The sequence below is a fragment of the Salmo salar genome, chromosome ssa19, assembly GCF_905237065.1.
Source record: "Salmo salar chromosome ssa19, Ssal_v3.1, whole genome shotgun sequence".
Classification (NCBI taxonomy): domain Eukaryota; kingdom Metazoa; phylum Chordata; class Actinopteri; order Salmoniformes; family Salmonidae; genus Salmo; species Salmo salar.
The window spans coordinates 30,259,659-30,282,924 of NC_059460.1; the positions used below are offsets into that span (position 1 = coordinate 30,259,659).

At 44.5% G+C, this 23,266-nt stretch overlaps 2 protein-coding genes across 12 annotated transcripts in view; one reads left to right on the top strand and one right to left on the bottom strand.

The window, feature by feature from the left end:
• LOC106578675 (SWI/SNF-related matrix-associated actin-dependent regulator of chromatin subfamily D member 3) overlaps positions 1-4,901 on the top strand; it is a 62,305-nt gene extending 57,404 nt beyond the window's left edge. For 7 of the 10 annotated variants that reach the window (XM_014157755.2, XM_045702199.1, XM_014157751.2 and 4 more), the window contains 6 exons: positions 147-308; positions 580-677; positions 1,020-1,212; positions 1,824-1,946; positions 2,027-2,128; positions 2,402-4,901. In XM_014157755.2, the coding sequence (XP_014013230.1) occupies positions 147-308; positions 580-677; positions 1,020-1,212; positions 1,824-1,946; positions 2,027-2,128; positions 2,402-2,455 (732 nt within the window). In that variant the 3' untranslated portion in view covers positions 2,456-4,901. The remainder of the gene's footprint in view (positions 1-146; positions 309-579; positions 678-1,019; positions 1,213-1,823; positions 1,947-2,026; positions 2,129-2,401) is intronic. The other 3 variants (XM_014157753.2, XM_014157758.2, XM_014157759.2) reach the window with 1 other exon arrangement.
• Positions 4,169-22,974, bottom strand: LOC106578673 (chondroitin sulfate glucuronyltransferase). Of its 2 annotated transcripts, XM_045702197.1 has the most exons (5): positions 22,526-22,974; positions 21,780-22,001; positions 9,656-10,220; positions 9,292-9,474; positions 4,169-8,645 (listed from the first exon to the last, which is right to left on the bottom strand). In XM_045702197.1, exons 2-5 carry the CDS (start codon positions 21,944-21,946, stop codon positions 7,380-7,382), a joined length of 2,181 nt encoding a protein of 726 aa, XP_045558153.1. In that variant the 5' UTR covers positions 21,947-22,001; positions 22,526-22,974; the 3' UTR covers positions 4,169-7,379. The 2 variants fall into 2 exon arrangements, with proteins under 2 accessions (XP_045558153.1, XP_045558152.1); XM_045702196.1 differs by having other exon boundaries at positions 21,780-22,974.
• Positions 22,975-23,266: the final 292 nt, after the last annotated feature.

The following is a 23,266-nucleotide window of genomic DNA, read 5'->3' on the forward strand; positions in this document are numbered from 1 at the left end:
CCTTTTAATTTTCAGTAGTGCACGAGGCTAAAATCTATTTAGAGGACTTACAAAACTCTAACAAGTGTCCCCAAAGCAGCTGTCATCTGGCAGTTGTAATAGTTCCTGAGGTCAGTCGGCTAGTACTGACTGTGACCTCTCCGCAGCCGCCCCAGTTTAAACTGGACCCTCGTCTGGCTCGGCTGCTGGGTATCCACACCCAGACCCGCTCCTGTATCATCCAGGCCCTGTGGCAGTATGTCAAGACCAACAAGCTACAGGACTCCCATGACAAGGAGTACATCAACTGTGACAAGTACTTTCAGCAGGTAGACTACACCCTTCTAGTTCTCCTCTGGTACTGTATTACCTGTTAGCTGTTGCCATAATATCTTCAGTAGGGAGAGTATGCCTTTTGCTATTGGCTGCGTCCTGAATTGCACCCTATTCTCTATATAATTCATTAATTTTGACAAGATCCCTAAGGCCCTAGACAAAAGTAGTGCACTATAAATGGAATATGGTGCCATTTGGGAGACACACATTTGCCCTTCCCTGCTGATATGTCTGTATTCTGCAATGTTATTGTCTTCCTCTCAGATCTTTGACTGCCCGAGGCTCAAGTTCTCGGAGATCCCCCAGCGTCTCACCAACCTCCTCCTGCCCCCTGACCCCATCGTCATCAACCACGTCATCAGGTGAGTAGCTTACACTTACTGTAACACCTACCTGGCTACTTCCTGGTTTGAATTGAAGGATGATGATAAAAGGAATTTTTGTATGTTATGAAAATGTAAAAACCTAGCAGATGAATACATTTGAAAAGCTATAAGATAACAATATGGGCACAGTGCTTCACAGTTAATACTGTCCCAAAGGGTAGATAATCCAATAAAAGTGTAAAGGCTGGGAGGCAAGAATCCTGGTAAGATACAGACAGACCACTAGCATTCTTGCCTTCCAGGCTTTTCATTTTTATTACATTTGAAATGTTGCCAACAAACCTCAGTCTCACCATCCTTCCCCGCCTCTCCATGCAGTGTGGACCCTAACGACCAGAAGAAGACGGCATGCTATGACATTGATGTGGAGGTGGAGGACCCCCTGAAGAGCCAGATGAGCAGCTTCCTGCTCTCCACCGCCAACCAGCAGGAGATCGCCTCATTGGACAACAAGGTGGGACAACCACACAGGAAGGATAGCCAATCACAATTACCCAAGATGACCTTAAAGGTAGATTTACATTGCGGAGTTGTGTGACGACTAATTACCGTCAGTTATTTGTGAATTAGAGTTCATGGCTGTCTGACCGTGTCGGATAGATTTCTATCTGATTCTCCCGGAGAATCTTGTTGCCCGAAATGCAATCACCAGGGTTGGGGTCAATTCCATTTCAGTTCTGGAAGTACACTGAAATGCTTTTCAATGGGGAAAATTTGGAATAAACATTTGGTTTACTTTCTAAATTGACTGGAATTGAAATGGAATCGACCCCAACCCTTGCTAACACTTTTGCGCGCGCCGTGGATAAACAATCGCACTGGTATAAATTGCATGTCGGCCGTGTGGAGAAAATCTCTGTATTGTCAGAGCTGGGACCGTTATTCCCACATCTCCACAATGTAAATCTACCTTTACATAGGTGTTGTGGCTTCATGTTCCTGTGGGAAAAGCCTTGATCTTTACACCGTCACCCCCATTTCTTACACAACTATTTGAATGCAAATTCTGAAGAAATGCAGTGGCTCAAATAAATTGGTGTATTGAAATTGGAAAGTTATTTTCATATGCTTAGATCTGTGTAAGCTGTCCTCTAACATCAGTGATCATTATGAACCCTGTAGATCCATGAGACCATTGAGTCCATCAACCAGTTGAAGATCCAGAGGGACTTTATGCTCAGCTTCTCCAGGGATCCTAAGGGCTACATCCAGGACTGGCTCAAGTCCCAAAGCAGAGACCTGAAGGTGAGGGCCTGACACACACACACATACACACGCACGCACACACACACCTCTGACCAACAGTGCTCTCTGATTGGCTGCAGCTGATGACAGACGTGGTGGGGAACCCAGAGGAGGAGAGGAGGGCGGAGTTTTACCACGAGCCCTGGTCCCAGGAGGCTGTCAGTCGCTACTTCTACTGCAAGGTGAGGAGAAACGCCAAACGCTGCACCTTAAAACCTTTTTAATAACTCGCACAACAGCATCCAAGTAGAAACAAACTAGGAATTGTGATCAGATAAGTCATATTTTGCTTTGAAGCTGTACCTGCTCTGTTTTACCTGTCACATTCACAAGCAATCAAATGTTTGATTTACCACTTTTTACAAATTGATTGAATGATACTGTGTATCCACTCAGGCATATTGAGGTCAGGTTGTCTTTGTGTGTGTGATGCTGATGCCACTTCCCTCTCACAGATCCAGCAGAGAAGACAGGAGCTGGAGCAGGCCTTGGCCGTGAGGAACACCTAAACGCCGTCTCAGACGTCACGCTGCACTCTTCATCTGACCCCAGACCTGTGTTTGTTTTTTTGTTGCTTTCTTCACATTACTGTAGTACTGTGACCCCGTGGCCTCTGACCCATCTCCAATCGCATGTATCTAAAAAAAACTTTAACAATCTGTTCATCTCTGATGGACATCTCTCTCCACACTCCTGGAAACCCAGGCCCACAGTTGGTTACTTTTAATGTCACCCACTTAGAACCCACTAGCATGTCAGTCTTTCCATAGAGACTACAAGGCATTGTACCAGCTGCCTGCAGAATGATCACTGTGTCTTGGATCCTTCTCATCTCAACCAGATGGACTGAATCCAGCAGTACTGTACATAATAGAAAGGTCACAATGGTCCACTGCATCTTATTCGTGAGTCCAAAGTGGTTGTTTGTAACCTAATGTTTCAAGTGTCTTGACTCACACACAGTTTGGATTGTGCCCATTGTTTTTAGTGTATCATTAGCTGTATGGTTCATGTGAGCCATATGCTCAGAGTGTGTGTTTTGATGTGTGGAACCAGATGAACACCAGCAGAATGAAGATTATAGTATGAAGTAGTGGGACTGGGCTAATTTCTCTTCTGAAGCCCAAATGTTGAGGTCTGTCATTTTTAAAACATGAATTTGTTCAAGGTAGGCAGCTTTCATGAATTAGATTTTCCCCTCATTATAAACTAATCTAAAATGCAATCTAAGATTAGCTTAATTTCTTTCTTCAACTTTCTTCTGTAATTTACTTAACAGTATAAGTAGATCTCTGTAAAAGTGAATATGTATTTCAGCAGATTGTTAAAAGGGACAATGACAATTAACACCAATATCTGCTGGCTGTAGAAAGGATAGATGGTGATATGAGTAAGCACAAGGTGAAGTACTGTAGTAACACTTGGCAGCCATAGCGTGGAGCCTTGGAGTCAGTACACCCTGTATGCTTTTACACAGACTCTCTGTAACAAAGCACCCAGACAGACTTGCCGCAGCAAATTGCCATGCAAATGGATTAGCTTTAGTGGTTAATTGTTTGCTGCTTCATTGTCCTGTCATAACTCTACAGAAGTCATGTCTGGGAACAGTATTAGCTACAGATCTCTCCCAATACTCAAGCCAGTGTTTTTAATATTAACGATAGACACATTTTGGAATATGATGTAACCAACACCATTTCCTATGTTGAACAATCATTGGGCAGGCAGTGAAGCTGCAGCCACAACATCTGTACATTGCCTGCTATGTAAAATGTTGGCCGGTAACTAATTCTATTATTTGAAATGAATGAAGAAATGGGTCTTTGTTCATTGTATTTTTAGTTAACATCTATTGTGAACTACCTGTTCCAAATGGATCTGTCTGACAGTATTTTGTCCTTGAACATTTTGACGGAGTCACCAAAGGTCTCGATAAAAGAGTATTATACTAGTTAAAATAGACAATGAACAATGGTTACTGTGATTTTGTCTCAGCTCGATAAAGCTATGTTACCAGTTGAAACTGAAGGGGGAATATGAAGACATTTGTAAGGGATTTGTGAATGTAAATATCAGTTTTTTTCCCTTGAGGGCAACTGTACAGCCTATGACTGTCTGTTTGTGTGTTTCGTTTAGGGAACGGTGGGACATATGGGGTTGGAAGGATTGGGTTTCATAGGTTTAAAGCTGTAGGACAGGGACGCTAGTGTCCCTCTATGTACACTTGGGGGGGGGGGGGTATTTTAGGTCCTTGTTGAGTTTTAATGGGGCAGAACCATAGAATTGAATGCTGGGAGTGATGATGCCTCCATCTCGCCACATACAAGGCTTGCTCATCTCTAACTACCACAGCAACTCAGTTCTGTGCCCTTCTAGTTTTGTGTGTCATGGGAGAAGCCTTCTCAGTTTCTGATTTGAAGTCGACACTTCAAACTTGTGTCCTTGTTACATTTGTTTTGTGTCAAGATGCTCTTGAACATGGCTGAGAGCTCCTATACTCAGCATAAAGAGGTTGTGTTTCATAAAGACCTATGCATGCTGCATGGACAGGTTTTATACATTTCAAACAGGACATGTAAATACCCTCACGAATGCATGGAAGCGGATCTGCAGAGCACTGGATTTGGCACAAAATATTTTGTGAAGGGGCCTTTTTCGAACATTTGCTAAAAACCTGTGTGCTACCCAGCCAGCATAGATGTTATCTGCATATGAGAGTTTTTGTCACTACAGGTTCAATGTATGTCAACTTCACCAATCAAGGGAGCATACTAGTTGTTGTATTCAATTGTGTCAATCGATACTTGTTTGACCCAGATGTTCTTGTATGTTTGGCAGTCATGGAGCATCTTTGACTGTTGGGCACCCCTTGCTGGGCATTCTAGAAACTACAACTCACCCTCTGTCTGACAATGGAAACCTGTCATTTGACTAATATAAAAGACTGTACTTAAACTGTGCTCCTCTCTCTCTCTCTCTGACAAACAGCATTCATATTGGTCTATCTAAATGGATAGGTGGTAACCGCAGTCTCTGTGCATGACTTTGTGGAGAGTCCATGTTCCTCACAGCTCTCTTTTTACACCATTTGTCTGTCACTTTATTAGGTACACCACCCCATTCACGTAAATGGATCGCTCTTACAGACAGTGAATCTCGTGGCCATGGTTTGCTGTATAAAGCAGGAAGACAGGCATCGAGGCATTCAGTTACTGTTTGAACGTTAGAATTCGCAAAACGAGTAACATAACCGACTTTGAGCGTTGTATGATCTTCGGATCCAGTATCTCAGAAACGACCGACCCCCTGGGCTTTTCATGCGCGACAGTGTCTAAAGTTTACAGAGAATGGTGCGGCAGTCCTGTGGGCGAAAACAGCTCGTTGATGAGAGAGGTCGAAGGAGAATGGCAAGAATCGTGCAAGCTAACAGGCGGGGCGCAGTACAACAGTGGTGTGCAGAACGGCATCTCGGAACGCACAACTCGTCAATCCTTGTCACGGATGGGCTATTGCAGACGACCAGACAGCTAAGAAGAAGCGGCTCCATTGGGCACACGATCACCAACACTAAGCTAGCTAGCTAAATTGACGATCACAGGGGGCAGTTTCGCCCCTCAGTATAATCCCCTCGCTCCTGCCCAGAGAGAGGATGTGAAGTGGCCCATTTATTTCTCTGAACCCGCACCCCATTATGAAGAAACAGCTTCTCCCCTCCCACTCCCTGTTGGACCGCTGCCAAGTGGACAGGACCCACCCTGCTAACATGCTGACTAGACCGGGTGCGCACGCATGTTGATTTTGTCCATCCACACCAGACGCGACCAGGACACACAGGTTGAAATATCAAAACGAACTCTGAACCGACTATATTCATTTGGGGACAGGTCGAAAAGCATTAAACATTGATGGCAATTTAGCTAGCTAGCTCATTTGTCTTGGGATATAAACATTGGGTTGTTATTTTTACCTGAAATGCACAAGGTCCTTGACAATTAATCCACAGACAAGTTTCTAGTAATTTCTCTTCTTTGGACTTTATATGGCGGTTGGCAACCAACTTTAAGGTGCATTACCACCAACTGGACTGGCGTGTGGACCTCAGCTCACCTATCAATCACCCACGTGGGTATATGCTCCTATCAACCAATGAGGAGATGGGAGAGGTGGGACTTGCAGCGCGGCACAAATAGAACAAAGTTCTATTTTAGCGCCTGGCTATGCAGACACTTGTTGACGCGGGCGAGCAGTTTGGATGCAATCATTGAATAACGTGTACACTTATTTTGCAACGCTCGAGTACGTAACGCAAGGGGTGTGGTCAGCATGTAAGTCATTCTGAACGTGCACTTAGGACACGTGAAAGAGTTCCAGCTAAAATCTAGGGAGGCCCGGGGAGGGGTGGATTACTACCTTAATGTGAGGAGGCAGACTTTGGTACAAACTGTACATTGCTACAGAGCTCTGAGGCAAGCCAGGAAGAATACAGAGTTCAGAGTTCTGAATATGATTGGAGGAGTATCAACCACTAGAATCTCCTACCCTATTAGCTTGTCCTTGGCTCGCAATCCATGGTCTTCACTTGCAAAGTATGCATCACTCCTCACTCAGTGAAAAACAGCTGCCGTTGTCATGTGGCCATAGGTCTCAAAAACAAGTTGTTCTGTTTTGTCTTCTCTAATTGAGACCCCACGGTAAGATGACTGTGTTTGAAACAAACATTGAACTGCACACCGGATACTGTAGCTAGCAAAGGAAATAGCTAGGTCTGGGATTCCAAAATAACATCAGAAAAGAGTCCAGAAGCGACATCTGCCTTTAACATCCGTAGGGTCTGTTTTTTCCCCCCTATCTGTCTAGGGAATGAAACAAACCACATGAAACAAATCACACTCTATGGGATAAACATACTAAAAAAACGAAAGTGTCAATTGAAAGAAAATACACATATACACTTAATGTCTTCTCTTTAAATCCAGTATTAGAATCATAATTCAGCACAGCCATGAAGGAAGACATATGGCTCATGCCAGTTTTCTCAGAGCTCATTGTTCATTTATCACCTTCCGATAGAGCCTCCCCTTGGGCTACCATTGGAGTGAAAGCACAGAGTTCTGCCAGCCTGCACGCACAGTTTGCAGGAATACACGTTGTAACATCAGTCTTTGCAGGCCTAAGATTGCACATGGGTCCTTAGGGATCCGTTTGGAGATTCAACATCCCATAATATGCCTCGTCCAAAAGTCTAGGCGGTGTGGTTCAGGTTCATAAAGAAGGCCAAAGGTATCAAGTCATTCTAGATGGTAAACCTATGGTGCATTTCCACTGTCAGGCTTTGCACCAGTGTTTGGCCCAAAGATGTTGCCTTTGAGGCCTGGCCCTGAAAAAAGCCTGGAGTGACACCAGTGCTGCAGTGGAAAAGCACCACTAGACCCCCTAGGTGCTGTTGGCCTGCTCCTGCTCAAACAGGGCCATGGCTAAGTGCGACCGCGAGGCCAGGCCCTCCAGGTTACTGAGCACACAGCGGTGGTAGATGTCCTCGCTGAAGCGCGGGTTGCACACCCGCCGCACGTACTTCTGCACTAGTGCCGGCTCCACCGCCCGGAACACGTGCAAGCCCGAGTAGCGCACGAAGATCTCGTACACGTCCATGCTCTCCAGCAGCTCGTCGTTGTCCAGGATGTCAGCGGCCATCTTGGTGCGCGACGCCATGTAGTCGGCATTGTAGAAACATGCCTCCTCGAAGACGTGGCGGTCGAAGCGTCCGTCGCGCAGTGCCTCGGCGGGGAAGGAGGCCAAGGTCTGCTGGTCGCGGTACAAGATGGTCTGGCTGAACTCCTGGAAGTGGGTAGGGAAGAACACCTGCCAGTTGCTGATGGCATTCATGCGGCAGCGGTTGAGAAAGTCAGCGTGGACCTCGGTCCACACCGAGGCCAGGAAGAAGAGCGTGTCCACCGGGTGCTTCTTGGAGATTATGTCCATTAGCTTGACCTGCGACGGCACCTCCGTCTTCACGCTGATCCAGGGGATCCTCACGTCACCGTAGCGCTTCTCCACCTCGCCGATCATGGCCTTGATGCCGGCGAACACGTCCGACTGGCTGACGTGCTGGGCGTCAAAGGGGTCGTAGACAAACAGGAAGGTGAGCAGGACGTTGTCGTGCGTGTCCAGCATGTTCATCACATACATGTCCAGGAAGTTACCCACAAAGTCCTGCTCGCGGGCCGTGACGGGCAGGATGATCTGCACCCGGGTGGCCTCCGTCACATAGGGCATGGGGATGATCTCAATGGTGCTGAGGGGGCGGAGCAGGCTGACCCGCTTGGCGATCACCTGGCTGTGACCTTTCTGGGTGAAGGCTTCCAGGGCCAGGTCCAGCACGTACTCCATGCCCCGGGTGGGGTCGAAGCGCCGGTAGCCGTTGAGCAGGCGGCGTTTCTTGAAGCGCAGCTGGGGCTGGTAGCGCTCGTTGAGGTGCTCCATGGCCGTTTCCAGCACGGCACTCACGTCGGCCCAGTTGGCGCCACGCAGTTCACACTTGGGGGCGCTGTCGGAGCATGAGTAGATGTGCTCCTTGGTGAAGTAATCCCAGTTGATGACCTCGAAACGAGTCTTTGGCATGAAGGGAGGATTGACCCCGATTGGCCAGATGGCCCCCACCTTACCCTCTGGGGTCAACTCACTCAGGTTGTTGATCTGGACCTGGACAAAAGACACAACCATAATGACACAACAGTGTTACATGTATCAAAAGCATCTTAAAAGATTTATTTCTTCAATACTAGGATATTTATCAACAATGTTGAGGGTAGTTGATTCAAGGCTTAACTGTAATGGATTGACATTCTCCTTGGTCAGCGTCTCTCAAAGCTTATTATAAGCAATATTGTAAGCGTATTAAATTGTATATGTATGTATTGTATGGGGGGTGTATTGTATTAGGGAATCATGTGATGCCTGTTGTAGGCTATTTTCTATGTGGAGGACTTTGATTCTTAATTGCCCGAATGGATAAATAAAGTTGTACTGAATTGAATGACAAAGTTCACTTTTAAACTGACAGATTGTTTACAAAATGACATTAGCAGATCAATTTAGAATGAGTTGATGTCAGGATTTCAAACATCACATCCTCACAAAACGGTTCGGTCACTGTTAAATGCCTAAATATTGGGTCAGACAGAAATTTCTGCCCAGGTGTAGATTTTCGTAGAAATTGGTGCGGTATGTAGGAAAACTGAACATTTGCACACTGGACCCGTAACCAGTCAAACCAACACCAGTGCCAACTCCTCAAATAGCCAGAACCATACAGAAAGCCCATCTGATTCCATTAAACAATATCAACCTGCAGCTGCTGTATCTGTAGGTAGGTCCAGTCCAGTTCGATCTGGCTGAAGCGTTTGTGCAGGCGGTACATTAGGCTGGGCTCTGACACAGGGTGGACTGTGAAGGCATTCTTAAACTGGGCACTGTCCTCTCGCTCTGGGTCTGCTTTCTTCCCCAGCTCAAAGTAGCGATATGTCATGTCCTGTAAGTAACATGCAAACAGTGGGGAGGGAAATGTTAGCCATCTCGTAGGTAAGACAACTGATGGGTGTAGTCAAAGTACTGTAAATCATGATGACATAGCATTGATAAAAGACTGGTAATCGTTATTGCAAACTCTATAAACATGTTTTATAATAATGATGTCTCAGCTGTGTGTTTACCTGGTGTACCTCCACACAGCTCAGACCCAGGTAGTCGATGATGCAGCGCCCAAGCCACTCGTCAGGCCTGACGCTGAGGATGTCGTTGTGGCAGGTGTCCAGGTGGGGCTGCAGGCGGGCCAACAGGCTGCGGGAGAGCAGGTACCCATAACCCCCGTGGCAGTACCTGGCCCTCTCTTCCCCACCGATGAACTCCTCTGACCGGCCCATGTAGAGGTCCTGTCCCGTGCTGAGGTGGCCCACCAGCTCGGCCAGCCTCTCGGCCTGTATGTAGGTGTCATCCTGGGCCAGGAAGAACCAGTCGTAGTCCAAGCCATAGTGCTGGTGCAGGTGGCGTACCGTCTCGTACATCAGCCACACGGGCCGGTCGTCGCCGTGGGCCACCACCGTCATGCCGTGGGGGACCTTGGAGCTGCGCAGGCCCGTGAAGAAGAAGGTGCGGTGGAAGTGGTGGGCCACGGTGCGGTTCACCGCCACGGCCAGCGTGTTGAGGGTGGCCCGCGAGGTCAGCACGCCCACCAGGAGGCGCTCTCGGATGCCCAGCTCTGTGTGGATGTAGCGCGTCCTGATCACAGAGGAGGTGTTCAGAGGGACATTCACTGTTTCAAATCAAACTCACTCATTACTGAGCGGAGCTGAGTGATTTTATTACATAGATGAAATAAGGAACAGGCCCCATCTTACGGAGAGATTTACTATGCAATTACTAATGTACTATTTAACAATATGCTAATAAAAAGTTGTTACAATGTTGTAAACTACAATGTTATTGCTTCTAAAAATGCACTCGTTATAAGTAAAGTTGGTTTAAAAACGTCTGGTAAATGACTATGTCAAGGTGAATGTAAGACTTGAATGCGCCTAGTGTCCATTCTTGTCCAGATGGCCAGTGGCGGTTCTAGACCATTTCAACTGGGGGGGCCAAGCTGGGGCCAGTTGTACTGTTAGGGGGGCCAGTGACATTAGACGTTATTGTTGTCATATCGTTTTGCATGTGGTACGATACTGTTGTGTTCTGCCTAAAGCCGTCCCTCTAGAAAATGTGTGGGTTAAATTAGTGTTCCGCGTTGCCACTGTCTAATAACGGATGTAAAAAAAAGAGCGATAGCAAAAATTTGTTATGTAAAAATTATTTCATACTCCACATTTAGGGGGGCCACAAGGGGATCTCCCCCCCCCAGTAACAGAATGATGCTGAGAATCCGATTTTTCGGATACTTTAAAAGTATGGCAAACCAAGACCATTGATTTCAAAGTTAAACAAACCATACAACTCTATGCACAATGACTACTTTTAACAATTTCCACGGAACATTTTGCAAAATAATGCAGATGTAAGATTTGGTAACAGAATGACGGTAAAAACTCCCTCCGTTTAAGAGACTACATTTAACAAAAAATATCTACCCAAATTAAGATTCAAAGATGTCTGCACAAAGAATGGGGTGTCAGCTATGACATGACACCTTGAGTTTGAAAAAATATATTATGGTTATTGGTTATTTAAGCACCCATTAACAGAATGACATCATGGAACCCTGATATGTACTATACAAAATGCATAATTATAAATGTCATTCTCTTCATGGTGATGCATCCTGAATAGGTACACAAAAGTATCTGATCCAGAGGGGTTGGGTTAAATGCGGGAGACACATTTCAGTTGAATGCATTAAGCTGTACAACTGACTAGGTATCCCCCTTTCAACACACTGGCTATTATTCTAATGAGCTCCACCCCCAAAAAAGACCACATTTGTACCAATCTGTTTCACAAGTTCGGACATCTCAATACAGCACAGTACGGTAGAGAGTAGAGTTCAGTACAGTACATCAAATCAAAGTTTATTTGTCAGGTGAGCCGAATACAACCTTAGAGTGAAATGCTTACTTACAGGCTCTAACCAATAGTGCAGAAAAGGTATTAGGTGAACAATAGGTGGGTAAAGAAATAAAACAACAGTAAAAAGACAGGCTATAAAAGTAGTGAGGCTACATACAGACACCGGTTAGTCAGGCTGATTGAGGTAGTATGTACATGAATATATAGTTAAAGTGACTATGCATATATGATAAACAGAGAGTAGCAGCAGCGTAAAAAGAGGGGTTGGGGGGGCACACAGTGCAAATAGTCCGGGTAGCCATTTGATTACCTGTTCAGGAGTCTTATGGCTTGGGGGTAAAAACTGTTGAGAAGCCTTTTTGTCCTAGACTTGGCACTCCGGTACCGCTTGCCATGCGGTAGTAGAGAGAACAGTCTATGACTGGGGTGTCTGGGGTCTTTGACAATTTTTAGGGCCTTCCTCTTGACACCGACTGGTGTAGAGGTCCTGGATGGCAGGCAGCTTAGCCCCAGTGATGTACTGGGCCGTACGCACTACTAGAGGTCAACCGATTAATCGGAATGGGCGATTAATTAGGGCCGATTTCAAGTTTTCATAACAATTGGTAATCAGTATGTTTGGCCACCGATTTGCCGAATATTATATTTTTTTTACACACCTTTATTTAACTAGGCAAGTCAGATTAAGAACACATTCTTAGTTTCAATGACGGCCTAGGAACGGGGGTTAACTGCCTTGTTCAGGGGGGATTCGTTTTTGCAACCTTCAGTTACTAGTCCAACGCTCTAACCACCTGCCGTACATAAGTTGCTAGCTAGCATTAAACTGATATTATAAAAAAAATATCTTAACATAATCACTAGTTAACTACACATGGTATGATATTACTAGTTTATCTAACGTGTCCTGCATTGCATATAATCGATGCAGTGCCTGTTCATTTCTCATTGAATCACAGCCTACTAAGACAAACGGGTGTTGATTTAACAAGCGCATTTGCGAAAAAAGCACTGTTGTTGCACCAATGTACCTAACCATAAACATCAATGCCTTTCTTTAAAATCAATACACAAGTATATATTTTGAAACCTGCATATTTAGTTAATATTGCCTGCTAACATGAAATTGTGTCACATCTCTAGCGTTCATTGCACACAGAGTCAGGGTATATGCAACAGTTTGGGCCGCCTGGCTCGTTGCGAACTAATTTGCCAGAATTTTACGTAATTATGACAGAACATTGAAGGTTGTCAATATAACAGGAATATTTAGACTTAGGGATGCCACCCGTTAGATAAAATACGGAACGGTTCTGAACTTTACTGAAAGAAAAAAACTTTTTTTTTCGAGATGAAAGTTTCCGGATTCGACCATATTAATGACCTAAGGCTCGTATTTCTGTGTATTTATTATACACTGCTCAAAAAAATAAAGGAACACTAAAATAACACATCCTAGATCTGAATGAATGGAATAATCTTATTAAATACTTTTTTCTTTACATAGTTGAATGTGCTGACAACAAAATCACACAAAAATAATCTATGGAAATCCAATTTATCAATCCATGGAGGTCTGGATTTGGAGTCACACTCAAAATTAAAGTGGAAAACCACACTACAGGCTGATCCAACTTTGATGTAATGTCCTTAAAACAAGTCAAAATGAGGCTCAGTAGTGTGTGTGGCCTCCACGTGCCTGTATGACCTCCCTACAACGCCTGGGCATGCTCCTGATGAAGTGGCGGATGGTCTCCTGAGGGATCTCCTCCCAGACCTGGACTAAAGCATCCGCCAACTCCTGGACAGTCTGTGGTGCAACGTGGCGTTGGTGGATGGAGCGAGACATGATGTCCCAGATGTGCTCAATTGGATTCAGGTCTGGGGAACGGGCGGGCCAGTCCATAGCATCAATGCCTTCCTCTTGCAGGAACTGCTGACACACTCCAGCCACATGAGGTCTAGCATTGTCTTGCATTAGGAGGAACCCAGGGCCAACCGCACCAGCATATGGTCTCACAAGGGGTCTGAGGATCTCATCTCGGTACCTAATGGCAGTCAGGCTACCTCTGGCGAGCACATGGAGGGCTGTGTGGCCCCCCAAAGAAATGCCACCCCACACCATGACTGACCCACCGCCAAACCGGTCATGCTGGAGGATGTTGCAGGCAGCAGAACGTTCTCCACGGCGTCTCCAGACTCTGTCACGTCTGTCACGTGCTCAGTGTGAACCTGCTTTCATCTGTGAAGAGCACAGGGCGGCAGTGGCAAATTTGCCAATCTTGGTGTTCTCTGGCAAATGCAAAACGTCCTGCACGGTGTTGGGCTGTAAGCACCACCCCCACCTGTGGATGTCGGGCCCTCATACCACCCTCATGGAGTCTGTTTCTGACCGTTTGAGCAGACACATGCACATTTGTGGCCTGCTGGAGGTCATTTTGCAGGGCTCTGGCAGTGCTCCTCCTGCTCCTCCTTGCACAAAGGCGGAGGTAGCGGTCCTGCTGCTGGGTTGTTGCCCTCCTACGGCCTCCTCCATGTCTCCTGATGTACTGGCCTGTCTCCTGGTAGCGCCTCCATGCTCTGGACACAACGCTGACAAACACAGCAAACCTTCTTGCCACAGCTCGCATTGATGTGCCATCCTGGATGAGCTGCACTACCTGAGCCACTTGTGTGGGTTGTAGACGCCGTCTCATGCTACCACTAGAGTGAAAGCACCGCCAACATTCAAAAGTGACCAAAACATCAGCCAGGAAGCATAGGAACTGAGAAGTGGTCTGTGGTTACCACCTGCAGAACCACTCCTTTATTGGGGGTGTCTTGCTAATTGCCTATAATTTCCACCTGTTGTCTATTCCATTTGCACAACAGCATGTGAAATGTATTGTCAATCAGTGTAGCTTCCTAAGTGGACAGTTTGATTTCACAGAAGTATGATTGACTTGGAGTTACATTGTGTTGTTTAAGTGTTCCCTTTATTTTTTTGAGCAGTATATTATAATTTTACATTCACGCCATTTAGCAGACGCGCTTATCCAGAGCGACTTACAAATTGGTGCATTCACCTTATGATATCCAGTGGAACAACCACTTACAGTAGTAGATCTATATCTTTTTTTTGGGGGGGGGGGGGGGGGTTAGAAGGATTACTTTATCCTATCCCAGGTATTCCTTAGAGGTGGGGTTTCAGGTGTCTCAGGAAGGTGGTGATTGACTCCGCTGTCCTGGCGTCAGCGGACAGAGCAGCGAACAGTTTTGACTGGGCTGAGCAGGAACTGTGCTTCCGCAGAGATAGGGGGGCCAGCAGGCCAGAGGTGGATGAACGCAGTACCCTTGTTTGGGTGTAGGGACTGATCAGAGCCTGAAGGTACGGCGGTGCCATTCCCCTCACAGCTCCGTAGGCAAGCACCATGGTCTTGTAGCAGATGCGAGCTTCAACTGGAAGCCAGTGGAGTGTGCGGAGGAGCGGGGTGACGTGAGAGAACTTGGGAAGGTTGAATTAAGTCTATGATTTGATATTTGATAGAGCAGTCTGACTGAGCGATGGTAGGCAGCAGCAGGCTCGTAAGCATTCATTCAAACAGCACCTTCGTGCGTTTTGCCAGCAGCTCTTGGCTGTGCTTCAAGCATTGAGCTGTTTATGACTTCAAGCCGGGTGGGTATAATTTGTGGAACGTTCCAACAGGAATCTATTCCAAAAACTTCTTAAATAACAAGGTTGCCAAAAAACAACGCATACAAAGTTGTATAGCGGCAGAATAAGATACCGGGTAGTGGTCTATTTCATTGTGTTTTTCACTCGTCGCGTTTATTCCGAAAAATGTCTGTCCTCACTCTGGTTGCCTATGGACAAACATTAAGAATAAGCTACGTGGTGAGTTGTCTATTCGGCAGCTAGTTAGCTAGGTTTGTATGCGTTGCTACTTTGTATGCGTTGTTGGTTGGCAACCTTTTACTTTACGTTTTTTGGAACAGATTCCTGTTGGAACGTTCCACAAATTATACCCACCCCTTCAAGCCTATCAACTCCCAAGATTAGGCTGGTGTAACCGATGTGAAATGGCTAGCTAGTTAGCGGGGTACGCACTAATAGCGTTTCAAACGTCACTCGCTCTGAGACTTGGAGTAGTTATTCCCCTTGCTCTGTATGGGTAACGCTGCTTTGAGGGTGGCTGTTGTCAATGTGTTCCTGATTCGAGCCCAGGTAGGGGCGAGGAGAGGGACGGAAGCTATACTGTTACACTGGCAATACTAAAGTGCCTATAAGAACATCCAATAGTCAAAGGTATATGAAATACAAATCGTATAGAGAGAAATACTCCTATAATAACTACAACTTCTTACCTGGGAATATTGAAGACTCATGTTAAAAGGAACCACCAGCTTTCATATGTTCCCATGTTCTGAGCAAGGCACTTAAACGTTAGCTTTCTTACATGGCACATATTGCACTTTTACTTTCTTCTCCAACACTGTTTTGCATTATTTAAACCAAATTGAACATGTTTCATTATTTATTTGAGGCTAAATTGATTTTATTGATGTATTATATTAAGTTAAAATAAGTGTTCATTCAGTATTGTTGTAATTGTCATTATCATAAATAAATACAATTATTATTTTTCGTTATAAATCGGCTGATTAATCGGTATCGGCTTTTTTGGGCCCTCCAATAATCGGTATCGAAAAATCATAATTGGTCGACCTCTACACACTGCCCTCTGTAGTGCCTTGCGGTCAGAGGCCGAGCAATTGCCGTACCTTTTGAGGATCTCAGGACCCATGCCAAATCTTTTTAGTTTCCTGAGGGGGAATAGGCTTTGTCGTGGCCTCTTCACGACTGTCTTGGTGTGTTTGGACCATTCTAGTTTATACTGTACTCATGTAGTGTGCTCTACTGTACTGTACTGACCTACACTCTACTCTAATTTTCTTTACTGTACTCTGCTGTCCACGCTTATGAAACAGACATCTTTGAGCTATACCCCTGCATAGCACTGCCGCACTTTCTTTATTGATTTCTCTGAGCTATTGTCTATTGTCCTTGAGAACTATGATACACTCATTGTGTTGAGCGATTTTAATATTCATGTTGACAAAGATACTGACTCCAAGGCCATTGAATGTATTCATCTTTTGAGCTCTATGGACTTTATCCAACATGTTACTGGGCCCACCTATAACCGCTGCCATACTCTGAATCTGGTTATTACCAAGGCGCTATCTATTGACAAATATTCTATTGTTGATGTTGCTTTATCTGATCACCACCATGTATTTTTTTACTACCTTGTTGCCCATAGCACAGGGTAAATGCATTATTAATTTTTACTGCAGTGAACTAAATCAGGGTTACAGAGTGATTCTTGGTAGTCTTACACAAATCTAATTTGAAACAAATGTATACACCTTACACACTTTTGGTCATTGCTATGGACTTAAAAAATAAGTAGAGTTGAAATGAACTACCTTTTGAGTTTATCCCAATAATACAATGTATATATAGATACGGAGCACAAATAAGTGTTGGTCCCATATTTCATGAGCTGAAATAAAAGATCTCTGAAATGTTCCATACGCACAAAAAGCGTATTTCTCTCAAATTGTGCACAAATTTGTTTACATCCCTGTTAGTGAGCATTTCTCATTTGCCAAGATAATCCATCCACCTGACAGGTGTGGCATATCAAGAAGTTGATAAAAGAGCATGATCAATACACAGGTGCACCTTGTGCTGGGGACAAAAAAGGCCACTAAAATGTGCAGTTCTGTCACACAACACAATGCCACAGATGGTTCAAGTTGAGGGAGCATGCAATTGGCATGCTGACTGCAGGAATGTCCACCAGAGCTGTTGCCAGATAATTTAATGTGAATTTCTCTACCATAAGCTGAGTCGTTTTAGAGAATTTGGCAGTACGTCCAACGGGCCTCACAACCGCAGACCACATGTAACCATGCCAGCCCAGGACCTTCACATCCGGCTTCTTCACCTGCAGGCGCAGCTACCCGGGCAGCTGATGAAACTGAGAAGTATTTATGTCTGTAATCTAGCCCTTTTGTGGGGAAAAACTCATTCTGATTGGCTGGGCCTGGCTCCCCAGTGGATTTGACAGAGAAACACTGGATGTCATTTTATTTTATAATCTTTATTAATTATGAAATTATGGAAAATATTAATAACATTCCACCCATGAGGCCAAAGATGGAGCTTTTGGTCATTGACTGCAGGAAAGGGCTACGAAATTCATAACTCGAGTGCAGAGGCCTGCCTGTCATCCCGTTATAGATGGAGCCCCATCTGTGCAAAAGCCCACCATTCAATCCCATGGAATCTGTTTTTCGTTAATATAGCCATGCAGAGGCCTCCCCGGTGGCGCAGTGGTCTAAGGCACTGCATCGCAGTGCTAGCTGTGCCACCAGAGATTCTGGGTTCGAGCCCAGGCTCTGTTGCAGGGAGGTCCATTTTGGCCGGCAGGGATATCCTTGTCTCATCGCGCACTAGCGACTCCTGTGGCAGGCCGGGCGCAATGCACGCTGACCAGGTCGCCAGGTGTACGGTGTTTCCTCTGACACATTGGTGCGGCTGGCTTCAGGGTTGGATGTGCGTTGTGTCAAGAAGCAGTGCGGCTTGGTTGGGTTGTGTTTCGGAGGATGCATGGCTCTCAACCTTCGCCTCTCCCGAGTCCGTATGGGAGTTGCAGCGATGAGACAAGACTAACTACCAATTGGATACCACGAAAATTGGGGAGAAAAAAAGGGGTAAAAAATATATATATATATATATAGCCGTGCAGCACCCTGAACATCCCATGTGCTGTTTCATGCTCGGGAATTGTGAGACAAAAAAAAGTATGTGCTCGTGAATAGCATCCTCTGACATGTAGCGAACAAAGGTCAATGCATCTCGGCCCTAACAGCTAACATCCATTTGGAGAGCATGAGGTGGGGAGTTTGAGTCGTTCAGTCAGAGTTTCCTCTTGATTGCTAGCTATAGCATCAATTATTAGTTATCTGACAAATGTATTGATGTGAGTGTCTATGCGTCTGCCTCCCCACACATTGTTTTCACCATATCAATTGTGGCCGGTAATATCAAAGTCTCTGCAATAGTGTGTGGTTTCATAGCATAGCGGGCTTAGCCATTCACCATGGGAATGATTCAAGTGTAACGGTTAAGTGCGGCCTTTTCACACAATCTAAGGGCTCTCTGGGTGAATTTGAAGATTTGACTTTTAGATTTGAATAATTTTCCTTTCGATAAGGTTAACAACATTACAATGATTGAGAGACAAAGATGATATTTTAATATATACAATACAAGTCAAAAGTTTGGACGCCTCATTTTTCAATTTGTATATTTTATTATAGTTTTTTTTAATTTATTTAACCTTTAACTAGGCAAGCCAGTTAAGAACCAATTCTTATTTACAATGACGGCCTACCCCAGCCAAACCTGGACAACGCTGGGCCATGGAACTCTCAATCACGGCCGGATGTGATAGTCTGGATACGAACCAGGGACTGTAGTGACGCCTCTTGCACTGAGATGCATTGCCTTAGACCGCTGCGCCATTCAAGGGCTTTTCTTTATTTGTACTATTTTTTTTACATTGTAGTACATAGTGAAGACATCAAAACTATGAAATAACACATATGGAATCATGTAGTAACCAAACAAAGTGTTAAATAAATAAAAATATATTTGAGATTTGAGATTCTTCAAAGTAGGCAACCTTTGACAGCTTTGCACACTCTTGGCATTCTCTCAACCAGCTTCATGAAAAATGTTTTTCCAACAGTCTTGAAGGAGTTCCCACATATGCTGAGCACTTGTTGGCTGCTTTTCCTTCCCTCTGCGGTCCAACTCATTGTGGAGGCCAGGTCATCTGATGCAGCACTCCATCACTCTCCTTGGTAAAATAGCCCTTACACAGCCTGGAGGTGTATTTTGGGTCATTGTCCTGTTGAAAAACAAATGATAGTCCCACTAAGTGCAAACCAGATGGGATGGCGTATCGCTGCAGAATGCTGTGGTAGCCATGCTGGTTAAGTATGCCTTGAATTGTAAATAAATCACTGACAGTGTCACCAGTAAAACACCTCCTCCTCCATGCTTCACGGTGGGAACCACACATGCGGAGAACATCCGTTCACCTACTCTGCGTCTCACAAAGACACGGCGGTTGGAACCAAAAATCTCACATTTGGACTCATCAGACCAAAGAACAGATTTCCACCGGTCTAATGTCCATTGCTCGTGTTTCTTGGCCAAAGCAAGTCTCTTCTTCTTATTGGTGTCCTTCAGTAGTGGTTTAGACTGTCGTTTCTTTTTGCTTATTTGAGCTGTTCTTGCCATAATATGGACTTGGTCTTTTACCAAACAGGGCTATCTTCTGTATACCAGCCCTACCTTGTCACAACACAACTAATTGGCTCAAACGCAAAAAGGAAAGAAATTCCACAAATTAACTTAACAAGGCACATCTGTTAATTGAAATGCATTCCAGGTGACTACCTCATGAAGCTGGTTGAGAGAATGCCAAGAGTGTGCGAAGCTGTCATCAAGGCAAAGGGTGGCTACTTTGAAGAATCTCAAATATAAAATACATTTTGATTTGATTAAGACTTTTCTGGTTACTACAATATTCCATAATATTATTTGTTTTATACATGATTGTTATTTCATAGTTGTGATGTCTTCAATATTATTCTACAATGTAGAAAATAGTTTAAAAAAATTAAGAAAAACACTTGAATTAGTAGGTGTGTCCAAACTTTTGACTGGTACTGTACGTATATTTAGTGTTAGAGAAAAGGTGCATATTTTCTAAAGGTCTGTCTTGATCAAAACATCTGCCCCCATCGCAGTGAATGTCTCACTGAGCTATAGCTTGGCCTCCTGAACTCATTAGGAACTTGCCTTTCATCTCATATTAATCTACTATTTTAGATTACTGGCTATAAATCGATGTTTGAATGTGCTACAGCGACAAAACCACTCCCTCCTGCTGCATTATAATGTAAGGATTCCAGACATATGCGTTGTTAGTGGCTGTGACGTAGGGTTCTGTAGGAAGAGCGAATGCAATGGTAGGAGGGACATCCCCGCTGCAAGTGGTATCAGATTTCACATCCTTCTTCACACAGGCAGAAGAGACATACTCCTGTGTCCGTGAGAATCAGGGCTACCGCTCAATGCAAGCCATTTCGATCTTAAGGCGTCCACATATCTATTTGTATGCGAAAATGTCGGTCGGAACCGGCACCAGAAACACTCAGGTCCCAAAAACAGGGGACTTTACATCTAAACAAATATAGACTCTTAGCTTTCATTTGACACCAAATTTGATGTGCTCCTATGAACTTCACGTTAGTGCTCAAGCCAGGGTTCTTTACATGGAATTGCCCATGGGCTTTTTAAACAAATCTTTATCAAGGGGTGAAATGTCAGTAGCGGTTTAATACGACGCTGGGACAATAGTATGCCGCCCTATGGGACTCCCAATCACAGCCGGTTGTGATACATCCCGGGATCGAACCCGAGTCTGTAGTGACGCCTCTAGCACTGTGATGCAGTGCCTTAGACCGCTGTGCCACACGGTTCCAAAGTACAGCACAGTTGAGTAGAGTAGATTGTCAGGAGAGTAGAGTACAGTAGACAACACTAGAGGTGAGTACACTGTACTGAACTATACTATACTCTACTTTACTGAACTATACTCTACTTTACTGAACTATACTGTACTCTACTGTGCTGTAGAATGACATTCATATCCATAATTATGCATTTCTGTGTAGTAAAGATCAGGGACACATGATAAAATGATGTTACTTCAATTCTGTTACTGGGTATAAATCCACTTCACTTATTGTAGTTCAATAACCTAAAGAGATTTTTTCAAACTCAAGGTGTCAAGTCAGAGCTGACTCCCCATTCCTTCTGCAGACAACTTCACATTTTAATTTGGAGAAGATATTTAAGAATTTTTGGGAAAACGCGGTCATATAAAAACAGAAGATTTTACCTAAATTCTGTTACAAAACTTTGCATCTGCACATTTCTTCCAATAAATGTGTTTTTGTAGAATTTTCTGTGTAAATTGTTAAAAGTAGTCATTGTGCATAGAGTTGTATGGTTTGTTAAACTTTGAAATCAATGGGTTTTGTTTGGTATCCATTTTAAGTGAAAAACCTGCCCATTTGCAAACTCTTATCTCTGAAACCTAGTGTTAGGCTAGAATGTGGTATTCCTCTGTGCATCCATCCCAAAATGCTCACCTGAGGACCTTCTTGTGTGGTTTGTTGGGGTCCTTGTGGTATGGTATGATGCGTGGCTGGAAGTCTTCAATCCCAGGACCACCTCTCTGGTCCCCTGGGGGGTCTCCCCTATTGCCCAGTTCATCTCCACACGAGTCATATGTGTCTCCCTGGGTCCAGGAGACCATCAGCAGGCTCAGGCTGCATCCCAAAGAGAGCCCCAGGATAAGGGGGAGAGCAGGCCTGAACACCGCCAGGAAGGAGGAAAGACGCATAACGAAGCGGTGGACTTCAGTGCTGTCAATCAAGTTTTATGTTATGTTCCTCTGAAAGTCAGATACATTTTTACAATCCTGGCTGTATTGCACCATGGAGTAGATGGCTCACTACATCCTTATCAGTGCCATTTAAAGATAAGGTACTATAAGGTATTTACTATAGAATAACTTGACACACTGAACAGACAGCTGTATTGACTGCCACTCTTCAGCAGTCAACACCTAGCTACTGTAATAGGCTTCTGTCCAATAATAAACCACCTAGCTAGCTAGTAGGCTAACAAGTACGCTAGCCAGCTGAAATAACAATTTGCAATTGGCTTGCTATGACTTAGCTAACTAGCTAGTAAGGTGGCTGGCTAGTGTCCCAGCTAGCTAGCTACATACAATGAAACCAGGGCTTTACAATGCTGTAACGTTATTCATATTTTAGATAACTATCCTGACAAAACGACAACATCCAAGCCTCGGTATCAGGAAGCAAGCTACCTAGTTAACGGTGTTGGTCCTTCGTTCTCTCCCCAAAACAAAGGGTGTTTTCCTCTCCATTTTCGTTGATGCAGGCGCAATTATCCATATTTTGTCTATAGGTGGTCAGAAAACGATAAAATTCCATGTCGGCGTGGTCCACAGAAACACAGCATGCATGCTGTCTTTCCTTCAAATTATTTCAGGCTAATGATATAGCTACATTTGCTTACAAAGTCGACCTTGTTTCCTCTCACTTCCTCAAAGTGAGTAATTCACCGCCTCCAAGTAAAGCATCTCTTTCAAAGCTTCATGAATTCATAAAAAAATTGCTACTTGTCAGAGAGAAACCTTCTGGAAAGCGTGTCGTGCACTGGATAAGGTATTATCTGAAAATATTGCTTCTCATTCTACATCCATTCTGCACTGCGCTTGTGGGGCAAAATGCTGTCAGACACGGCGTCATCAGACGTCTGTAGAGGGGCTCTCTGATGGGCCCTTCAAGTTCAATACCACCCAATATTCTTAATGCTTCATTCTATTTTTTTCCTTCATTTTCTTGCATTCAAAAAGATACATTGTATGCATCCAGAACAGTAGTGGGGAAAATATTTAGCTAAAATCGTATTTGAAGGGGGGAGGGAAACTAATCATCCCTTTTATGTGACTCAACTCAAACTTGATATCAAATATTATTGTTCTGGCAACACTCATTGGGCACATATCCAAATCATTGCTTTATTTTGTAAATCATAGTCTGAT

Coding starts and splice junctions, on each gene's coding strand:
- LOC106578673 (XM_045702196.1), bottom strand. CDS start 22,033: ATGCGTCTTTCCTCCTTCCTGGCGGTGTTCAGGCCTGCTCTCCCCCTT. Junction 10,221..21,779: donor CCACACAAGAAGGTCCTCAG/GTGAGCATTTTG, acceptor CTCTGTGATCAG/GACGCGCTACATCCACACAG. Junction 9,475..9,655: donor GCTGTGTGGAGGTACACCAG/GTAAACACACAG, acceptor TGTTACTTACAG/GACATGACATATCGCTACTT.